Genomic DNA, 10,531 nt, shown 5'->3' with positions numbered 1-10,531 from the left:
CTCGCTGACAGATTATGGCGGACGGACGTACTCATTTACGGCCCAGTCTCTTTCCTCAGAACGATGCGAGTGAACTTCTGATAGCTGGAAACGAGCTTCTTCTATCAGGGGAATACTCCAATGAACGATGGAAGTTGACGTGGCGGCGATAGGAAGATAGACGAGCTCGTTCTCGTAGTCGACCAAGATCGCCATTATGCTCTTTGACGTTTCTGCGTCGCTGCACCGTAGTCCTGAGCTCGGGAGAGGGATGGCTGCGAGAAACAGCTGACTTTTTCCTGTTGCACACAGACACCATACTCTCGCCGGAGCGATGGTGGATTGCGACTCCGGATGCCTGCGGAGCCGATCATTCGTTCTCGAATATGGCGCGGAGCTCGACTTGTTAGCATCGCGGGAAGGCTCGCCGCCGAAGATATCAAAGAACGTATCCACGATCGGGTATCGACGATTCCTGGATCCTATTGCCTCCGTAGACTCTAGCCGCTGTCCGAAATCACACCCAATCCCTTGGTTCTCTTCATGGGAGGCGTGGATCTGAAATAATCTTGCGCTGGATCTGGGTGTCTCTCGCCAATTTCCTCCTCCAATTGTTCCTCTGACGGCTCTGGCTCCCCCTGCAAGCGAGAAGGTCCCATTGAAAATGGAAGGTGGGAGTTTCCGGACAAAAGATACCTTGGATGTCTTCGAGCGGAATTTACACTCGGAAAAACTCAATTGTCAGTCTCGCTGTGCGTCGAGTCGCCCGAGCAGACAGAATTAAATGCTGCAGTCGTCGAAAACTTGTCCCAAGAGTTTGGGTGGAGGTTTCAGCATTCATGGAAGCCGTCGCTCATCTGCGAACGCTGCGCCAGTATCGCGCGGAAAATACCTGATCTCTCAGCCTCTCGCTCGGGAGCCGTCTCGTTGCCCTGAAGGCATCGTCTCTTCCTTAGATCCCGAGGCCTTTCTGGAGAATTGCTCGTTCGCAACGGGAAAAAGGGTTGACGAGCATCTATATTGTGGTTGCACAGATAGCATCAGTAGCGAGCTCAGCTGCAGAGCTGAGGCGAATAGGATAGGATTCCGAATTACGCAGAAGAAGCGCGAGGAGCTCACGAGTAATGATATACGGAGCTCCTTTTCGCAGTCGTTGAGCGGGAGTTATTCCAAGCGTTCTCAGCTCATAAACACCGTTCTCGATCAAGGGCTCGTTGTTCATTTGTCGAACGTTTGAGGATAATCATCTTTCCTGATCCGAGTTCCCTAAGGAAGAGCGAAACCTTCGAGGCCCCATTTATGCATCAACGCGGCTCTCCTTCGAGGGGTGGGTCCCGTGATCAGATGGTCGTGGTCAGGAGGATCGTGGTCAGGAGCGGAATATTCCTCTAGAAGGCCTACCCATTGGGACCGCGGACGGCAACGTCAGATTTCCTCCCATCCCCGGAAGCAGAGGTCTGAAATTCTGTGCACGTTCCACACACGAGGCCGTAGACGCGCTGACCAATCGGAACTGAACTTCTGTGGACAATCCCAGAGCTTCTTCCAGCAGATCGGTCCTACTTAGTCCATTTTCGCACGTCACGGAACATACTTGGACAGGGATCGACGAGCTCGACGCTAGGGTATAAACATGAAACAAGAGGCGTATACCTGCTACTATTCCTTTAGAGTTCCCCACTAGCGAGTTCTCAGCAAGTTTTGCAGTAGAATCCCTAAATAGAACTCCGAAGGAAAGATCCTCTGCTCGATGCGAAAGAGGAGCCTGCAGCTCAGCGGCGCTGTCTAGACGCGCCACGCGCTGAAATGCGATATAATCCCCGCACCTTAGAGGAGTACGGCTTTGAACTTTTCGAGGATGAAGCTGTAGTTCGACATCCCGCGTGGAAAACCTGATTGATTCCAGATAAGGGTTTATCCGATTCCCTCCATGCCGCGCCGTAGAACTCGCAGATGAGAAAATATTTCCAGAGTCGATGGGCTTCTGTCGGAAAGAAGGAGTCCAATCTGCGGACATGAGGCGGAAAACTGATTGCGCCACAGCGCATTGGACTGCGGGAGCTCGATACTATCCCCGAATTTCACTGAGGCGCAAGTCTGGCAGCCTCTAGGGGACTAAGATCAGAACGTTCGGCAGTCGGTCTTCGCTCGCGAGACGCTGGAGAATCGCTTCGCGTGTACATACATATACCTTTCCGATGCTATCGCATTCCATCAGAGATCGATCATCATCTCCGGGATCGCGGAAGAGCCGAATGAGAAATTGCGAAATCTTCTCCGGTCGAGCGTTTGGAAGCGCCTAAGCGAGTTATCCGTGGCCGTCGAAGGGCTTGTTTCAAAGGAGCAAGGAATGATAGAGGCCTTCACCCAAGCCCACATCAAATCAAGAGCAGGGAAAATCACGGATAGCAAATGTCGATAACATTTATTCATGCCTTCCGACACCCGACTCGAGTAAATTCCACCGGTTCAAACTTCCTCCGTCGAGCTGCTCGATATAGAAGAAAATCAGCTTCAGATACTACAGTTATGGTCTTCCCGGTCCCTGACAAGACCACGGATGAGAATTGAATTAGCCGGACATGAGCGATTGGAGAGGTCTGACTTCGAATTTCCAGATGTTCGGCACCGGTCTGCGACCGCGAAAGGATTGGATTCGAGGTCGACGTCTTGACTCGACGATGCTCCGAATTCTTTGGCATCGTCAAATAAATCCATTCCCTTCCATGTTTCCACCAGATGCATTAATGATCAATGTTGGAATTTTTCTTGATACCCGTAGGACATTTTCTCCAGGTTCGGATATTTATTTCATAATTTCTCGAGTCGTTGAGTTACACCCTTGCAAAACATTCTTCGGTCAGCATTCACAATGTCCAATCCGCTACTTACTTACAATGTGGACAATAAATGTGTACAGATTTTTGATACAATTTTTCTTCGTATGTAATACCACAAGCCTGGATCTTTCCAGAGTACCCTCATATTTCCGTCAATTTTTGGCAGGCTCCTCGGCTGTGGGTTCCTCTCATCGTGAGTTCATGAGCTTATTTTACAATATACAAGGGCATCTCCTGCCCTATGGGGGAGTTCCCGATGTCGAGTCCTCCTGCGAGTGTGAGCTTCAAACTTCAATCGTCGGCCGACTCCGATCACAATTGCCCGATGATAAAATAGACGAGGTTTAGGAGACTACGCATCGTCCTGTTCACGGCCGAACAAAACTTGCCCGAACAGGACTCGCCCGCTAGCCAGCGGCTATTTCGAAAACGCTAAAGCGGGACCGGATGCTTGACAGTCGAACCATGGCGCCGAAAAACAAGCAGTTAGAATTCCGTATTGTCCATGAGGGGTTCATGTACAACCGGTTGCTTCTGGTGCCTTGCGACGTGGTTCGTGTTCAAGTGATGATTATTGCAGCTAACGTAAGACGTGTACGTGTTTCTACGCTGACTGCTCCGAGACTTCCGACTGCAGAAAAGTCTGTAGAAACCTTGGCGGAATTTAGCATTCAGCCAACAGTAGATGATTGGGTTGTAGCACGTGTGACTCATGGCTATCCAATGAGATCCAAAATAAATGTATTTGGCGTAGTGGCTCTCATTCAGTTTTGAATAAGCCGATAGGAGATTATACACGTTCAGGGGCATCCAGCACAGGGCGAAGACCGACACGACGCAGATCATCATTTTGATCATCTGAAATAAGAGGAGAATCTTCAGTGTCTCGAGAGAGGGCTGCAGAAGGAGTCCACAGGAAAGCCGCCCACGGCTCCTTGACAGGTCTTCCGCGAAGAGTGCGGGAACAGCAGCAATAACATAAGTGAGCTCTTGTCCGACGGCACGGCTGTGCCTGATTGATGGAGCTGATGGGTCGTTCGACAGTATATCTATTGACTCCGAGGCCACGACGAACAGCAAACGACAGCGAAAATCGTACGGGGAGACGAGCCCTAGCATCAGGCGGCTCGCGGGGGAAAAACTGATCACTCGGAATCTACGAAGCGCTGATATCCCGAGTCCGTCTAGATATACTCCTCGAGCGAAAGCTGGGATTACTTGGAATCCTCACGAGGAGGAGTGAAAAAATCCCCGACTTCGGACAACGTGCCACACCGAGAAAATATGGTTCTCTCACGCGGGAAAATGTACCAAGCGGTTATTACGCGCCCCCATGCTGCTGGAGATCAGCGGATATCCCGCCATCCTTTTCCTCTCGTAGGCTGGCATTAGCTCGCTCGTCTCTCCGTTTGGCTTCGTTCTCCTTGTGGTCTCGGCCTCCCCGGGGATCCCGTCGGAACCACCGCAGGATAAATTGTTGCCATGCGAGGTTGATCATCGACTCAGCCAATCACAAGAGTTCGACCGAACCACTGATCGACCGACCGGCAGGCAGAGTCATCTTCGTAGGGGCAAGGGGGAACGAGAGCGTATGACGTGAGGGGTTTCCTGATGTGTTTCTTTTTTCCGAAGCGCCTCTTTCGGAAGTTCGACACGCTTATCGATGTCTGCTCCCATCTCCGCGATTCCGACCGTTCGGCTCGGAGAATCTTCGGATACTCCTCTGGAATGTCTCTATTAGCTCTATGGGGCAGACTCGCTCCGTTCAGATCAAAAGTTTCCGAATAGTTCCCTCGCTCGTCGCGACCTCGACTCCCGCGACCTTCCGGAGTGTTACAGAACACTCTCCTCTTAAGGAGTTGCGTCAGTTTCTGACGTTCTACTGCGGCTTCCTGGTACCGTCTTCCTAAATCTGATCTCTCGAGAAGCGAGCTCATCTCTCTCCCCCTCTTCCTTGCCGTGTTCGTGTATCCGAGTCGCCGGCGCTGCTTCGAGTCGTATGAGTCACAAGAGGCTCGATGTTGTGTACGTCACTCAAGCGAACGAACTAACCTTTCTCTTCGACTGCGCCATTTTACGGTCTCGTTGATCCTCGGCCTCTCCGGGAATTTCCTTCCCCCAGACGGTGACCGCAATTCGACTGTAGGTGACTATGAGGACGAGCAGAGGCAAGATGTACTGCAGACTCAGGAGTCCGTACGAGTAATAAGCCTCTAGGTCGGGCATCGATGACCAGTCCTCGTTGCAGGTGTGCACAGAGTCACAATCCGGATGAGGTTTGAGTGTAAGCTTAAAAGCTGATGGCATCGGAGTCACCAGCGCAACTCCCCACACGATAACTATAATCGCTCTGGCCTGTAAGCCCGTCAGGCGTGGTTTGAACGGATACATTATGGCCATGTAACGATCCATAGATATCGCGATCAGCGTGTACGCGCTCACCATTACCTGGAACGAAGCACACGGTGTTAGGCGTCTCCCGATAACAATTAACGGCTCATACCGAGCAAATGGTGGTTCTATTGCAAAAAGAATACCCGCCCCTCCTGTTGTGCGGAACAGATTCCTACGGGCCGAGATCGCTCATTTTTAGCTCATGGTAGCCCTCGCTTGCCTTAGGGCGACGGCAGGGAGAGGGGTTCGATTGGCCTCGTCTCCCGAGAGGAGAGCGGCAGATCGAAGGCCAAGCCCCGAACTGGGGCTGTTTGGGGTCGATTTTGTCGACTGCCGTGGTATCTCATCAAGATCGTCAGGCTCCCCACTCCATACGTTCCCCTTGTCAGCAGGCAGCGTTCTTGCGGGACGCGAGCGGTCTCGACGCCAGAGGCGGGACGACTCTGTTGTGTGGGTGGGCGGCTTACGGCATTCTCTTTGCCTCAATTCGAGCAACGGAGGTACGTGCTCGCTTACGAAGCTATGAAGAGTCGCTCCGTTGGGCACATTCGAACTATATTCTCCATCCGGAAGCTCGCCCTGTTTGTTCTCTGTCTATAAGAGTTTCCTTGTTCCTGTCTAGATCCTGATAGCAAGAGTCAATTTATTCATGGATTCTTCTGCGTGCGAATGTAAACGTCTGCTGCACTGTCATTTCTCGGAAGAGACTCGTCTTGTCAAATTATGCGAGGCGAGTCCGGTAGCTTGGACCACGTTGACGGTTTCGAAATCCACTTCAGTCGGACGCTCTTTGTGTTTGTGAACTCCTGGCGTGATCTTGAGGAAAATTTCTGCGCTTTGAGCACCGTCTCCTCTGCCGCCGCTTCCCTGGGCTGGTCGAACGAGATGTCTGCATTAGCTCTTGGAGCCAACAAGAAGTTCCTCCGGCGGCGCGGTATCCTCCCAAACTACGCAATTACATCGAACAGCCTGACAAGGAGCCGGGCAGCCGGGAGCAACAAGGAAGTGACCTCAGGGCTTCCTGCAGTTTGCGATACAAGAGCTTCCGAACTGCCGCTGCCGGCGCCGCTAGTCAGACGGCAACAGTGACAACTGGTCAGACGGCCGACTGACGAGCCACAGGAAACGGCGAATTCGCAGAAAGTCATATCCCCAGCGTGGGGTTTGTTTTGAAAGATTTTGGTGATCTCCATAATAGAAATGGCTTGTCTAATATCCGCTGTACCAGTGTTTCGTCTCGGACCTGTGTCCAGAATTCACAGTGGTGGGTGGTACATCGAAGGACCTTGAGATTCAAATAAATGGGGAATCGAACGCTTGTCGCCAACAGTAGAAAGTCCGGATTTCGACGACCGCCCATCCGAGGACGGGCAAAACTGAACTTCTCGGAGGAGAGAAACGAGCTTCGACTTCAAATGGAGAACCCCCGCGAAGTCACTCCCCCGACGCTTCTGGAGGGACGGGGGGGGGGCTGGGCATTACCATCGCTTGAAGCGCAGTTCCGTCATACGGGGAGTTCTCGACCCAGCTCATAGTAGAATTATTGAGCTCAACAAATAGCGTCAGCCTTGCCCGCGACCTTGTTAAGCGCGGAGTTCATTAATCATGCAGGGGCAATAGTTGACCTTTTCGGGGATCTGCGTGGATCGAAAATCCCTCTTTCATATGTGCCGAATATCCCATGCCTGGCGAGAGGAGGTATAGCCGGACCGTGAGAAGGAATCGCAAAACACCTATGCTCATTCCTGTGACGCAGGCCGGCAGAATCAAGTTCCTCGTCATGGAAGAGGCTGATCTGCTCCGCGAAGCGCGCAGCTCAAGTCGGATTTGAAGTTTCGAGCCAAGCGAATAGTTGGACATCTTGAGATCGTTGAGATCCAGCGATGTCGTCGAGACACAGTATCAAACCCGCGACGTTCTTGTCATTCACGTCTTTTAACGCCAGAGGATTTCAAAGCCTCTCTGACGGCCTCGTTTACCCGGATGCAGTCTCGAAATTTCTATGATCAGCTATGCCGTTAGAAAATTTTCCGCCTGATCATACAGGAACGGACTCCGACGGAAGCGGAGCCTCTCGTTCTGCTTCCGGACTTCTGAGCTACGACATTTCCAGTCGAGCCGAGGTGTACAAAAAAGAATGATGAATGACATATACAAATGAATACCTCCATCATCCGGCCTCGATAAGGCTCTGGTCGGGAGTTGCATAAACTAGAATTCCAATCTTCCCTTCCGAGAGACTCGTGTGCTGCGGTAGACCAGCCCGCCATGTCGCTAGTCGTAATCTCGCTGAATACAACGTCAGCGACGCGGCGCTCGGGAACGAGCTCCTAATTCAATGGTTGAAGTTCGCCGCTTTTTCCCTATGCGGATCGTCAATGCAGCTGCAAAGGTATGGCGGAAGCTAGCATGAAAGGAGGGAAGAGTCTCCCCCAGCAAATCGAATGAGCCCTCTATCTCTTCGCGTTTTGAGATAATACCCACATGCGGGATGAATGTCGGACAAACATAAAGAGAGTTGGGATAAACTGAAACGGGCGCGATTCCCACGACGCAAACTATTCGGCTGTCAGTAGAGCTCTCATGTCCCCGTACTGGTTCATGCCAATGAAAGCGGAATGCTCGCCAGCCGCCTGTGGTCGAAATTCGACGTCCCTCGATGGACTGCGATCACCGACAAGGAACCTACCTTCGTTGCTCCCATGTTCTCTATTGTCCCAATACTCACCGATATCGCCTGGCCGTAAACCACGATGACGCACATCGGGTAGCCAAACACCCAGTTTTGAGTGACGAAGGTCGTAACAAATGTGAATGGTACACAGAAGACGGACATGAGGATATCTCCGATGGCCAAGTTGACGATGAACACGTTGGTGACCGTACGCATTCTCGGGTAGGCAAGTACGACGTAGCAGACCATTCCGTTGCCCACCAGCGCGAACACCGTTATGAGAGCGTACATGACGCACATGATGAACAGCATCGGTTTGTCGTTGTCGTTGGATTCGACTGAGCAGCTGTTATTCACGGCATCGTATATCGACGCTGAAAAAGGGAAGTTGAACACCTTAGTCAGTCGGATATCCCGGATTTCCCACCTGAGCATCGTTTAATGCAATCAGAACATCCTCCATCGACCTATTGCGATATTTCTCTATATGAGCCCCCTCTGTTCGTTGCTAGAAAGGTGATCAGCTGATATCCGTGATTGCTTTGAGCGATATAAAGGAGAGGCACTTTGCGGTCGACCTGACACCGTTTTCCGGGCGGAGAGAACCTACTCTACTGCGGAGCCTCTCGTCCGCCTCTCCGCAATTTTATCTCCCGCCTCCGCGCGCTCTTCAGACGGCTCGTGCTCCCAGCTCTACCCGTCTGGTCGTATGTGTATTGAGTTGCTCCATCGTGAGGGGGCGATAAGACTCCGACTGGCAGACTTCGTTGGTGTGCGACTATCGAGTTTCGGTAACAACTCGCCCACGGCTGAACGAGAGCCGCGAGAAAACTTTTCCAAGGCAAGGAGGCAACAGATTCCGACGTTAATGGCTTTGTCACTCGGCAACGCGCAGATTCCATGATAAGAAGAGCTGCGGATATCTGTGTCACGAATAGAAGCATCTCTCGTCGCCGGAATTCTTTGCCTCATACCAGTTCATGAGCAAGCGAGAAATAGGAATCGAAGCCTACCGAATTCAATTCGTGGATTCTGGACCGCGCTCTCGAACCTTTCCGGTTTCCAGACTGGACATGGTCTCTTGAAATTCACCGAGTCCTCTCTCTGGGATTAATAGAAGTTTTCCTTGAGGTGAGAGGAGAGCTCTCGTGAGGGGGTTTTGAGCTATACGGAACTTCTACTCTCGGACATGGTGTCGTCTCGCGACATTAGAACGAGTGAAACGTCCTGCTCCTTCTCTACAATCACCGATAGAACGTCGGGTTGAGAACTTGATCCGGCAATCGTCAAACAAATGATTCCGGTCGGGACCTCTATCGCTGGTCCCCGCAGGGGATCGAATCTCAGAGGATCCCAATCGCCGCCAAGATCGTTTCCGATCAAAACGAGAGATGATACATACCTCAGCGCGCCAAGCCTTGTCTGGAGTACTGGATTGGACGATGCCAAAAAAACGGTCGTTCGACGTAATTGACAGTTTTGTCGATGCTCTAGAAAATTTGGCCGAACAGCGCTGAGCGCTCGCCGGATCTCTGACGTCTGATGTTCGAGGCTCCCTCCTCAAATTCTCTTCGAGTAGAAAATGAGGGAAGGCCAAAAAGAATTAGGAAGAACACCGAGGCGAAGATTTCGTCTCAGTTCCGTTCGTTCATATCCGAGCTCGACTCGAATTGCCGGCTAAGAATCTATCGCTTAGGAGATTGTGTCTTTGAGCACTCAAAGACCGTTTCCCGTGACGTTGCGACTTCAATCCCATTCCGTTGGGAGTTTGGAATTTCCCTCCGAGGGGATCTCGATGCTGTGAGCATCCCGGGTAGTCAGGGGACGATTCCGCGAGAACGCGACAACAAATTTTGATTTTATGCTGCGCGACGTATTCCTCGCATCTCGAGAGTAATGCCGGGTCACAGAGACCGTGGCGCGGAACGATAGGGTAGCCTGGAGAATCGAAAGTATTTCCGGACGTGAATTGCCAACATTGAGGGGCCGTCGCCGACGTCGCGATGCCGTCTGACTCACTGACTGACTGAGTGGATGTGAGCTCTCCGTTGAGACAGGAAACCTTGTTCGGCGGAAAGCTCACTCGGCGTGTACATTCCTCCGGAAGGGGTAAGGTGGGTGGGATGAGAACCGGGAGGTATAGACAGAGTTAGGCGGGAAAACTCCACTGTGGAAGCCGGCGGCCCGGTGGAGGGCTTGGTTGCCCCGCTGTTTTTCTCTGAATCAACCTCAGCCCGCATCTCGCAGAACTCTCGTCCAGGTCGCAGTACGGCAAACACCGTGCGTATTCTCAGCAAGCGAGGACCCTCCCTTCCGGCTTATCGTTTGCAGACAGAGCTGTGTGGATCGTTCCCGTAGGGAGCGGTGAAGGCGGCAGCGGCGGCGAAAGCGGCAACAATGAGAATGTCGACGAGTCGAGTCAGTTCTCCAGGAGAATCACTCATCAGTCGGCGGCGATCTCGACCGGATGCTCCCGCGGGAGCCTCGACGAAATTGGGAAATCGACGCAACAAGAGACAAACTTTGGTCCCTGGGTACACCGCGACGACGTTTCATCATCTCCAGGAAAAGCCGCGTAATTGATTGTCTTCGGAGATTCGGGGCTTGCTTCCCATAGGGTTGTTGGCTAGCCGCCCGGCTGGCG

At 52.2% G+C, this 10,531-nt stretch overlaps 1 protein-coding gene across 1 annotated transcript; it reads right to left on the bottom strand.

Annotated features, from left to right (window-relative positions):
- Nucleotides 1–3,100: 3,100 nt before the first annotated feature.
- Nucleotides 3,101–8,256, bottom strand: LOC100908151 (RYamide receptor). Its single transcript, XM_003738374.2, has 3 exons — nt 7,942–8,256; nt 4,872–5,267; nt 3,101–3,677 (listed from the first exon to the last, which is right to left on the bottom strand). The coding sequence occupies exons 1-3, from the start codon at nt 8,197–8,199 to the stop codon at nt 3,306–3,308; spliced, it is 1,026 nt and encodes a 341-aa protein (XP_003738422.1). The 5' UTR covers nt 8,200–8,256; the 3' UTR covers nt 3,101–3,305.
- Nucleotides 8,257–10,531: the final 2,275 nt, after the last annotated feature.

This window comes from Galendromus occidentalis, unplaced genomic scaffold (genome assembly GCF_000255335.2).
Source record: "Galendromus occidentalis unplaced genomic scaffold, Mocc_1.1 scf7180000075933, whole genome shotgun sequence".
NCBI classification, from domain to species: domain Eukaryota; kingdom Metazoa; phylum Arthropoda; class Arachnida; order Mesostigmata; family Phytoseiidae; genus Galendromus; species Galendromus occidentalis.
This window is presented reverse-complemented; position numbering and strand designations above follow the sequence as displayed.

What these genes read in the sequence shown, in the direction of transcription:
- LOC100908151 (XM_003738374.2), bottom strand. Translation starts at nt 8,199, where the DNA reads ATGCTGTTCATCATGTGCGTCATGTACGCTCTCATAACGGTGTTCGCG. An exon ending in TTTACGGCCAGGCGATATCG is followed by an intron (nt 5,268 to 7,941) that starts GTGAGTATTGGG and finishes GCTTCGTTCCAG; the next exon opens with GTAATGGTGAGCGCGTACAC. An exon ending in TGGCGCAGTCGAAGAGAAAG is followed by an intron (nt 3,678 to 4,871) that starts GTTAGTTCGTTC and finishes CTCTTATTTCAG; the next exon opens with ATGATCAAAATGATGATCTG.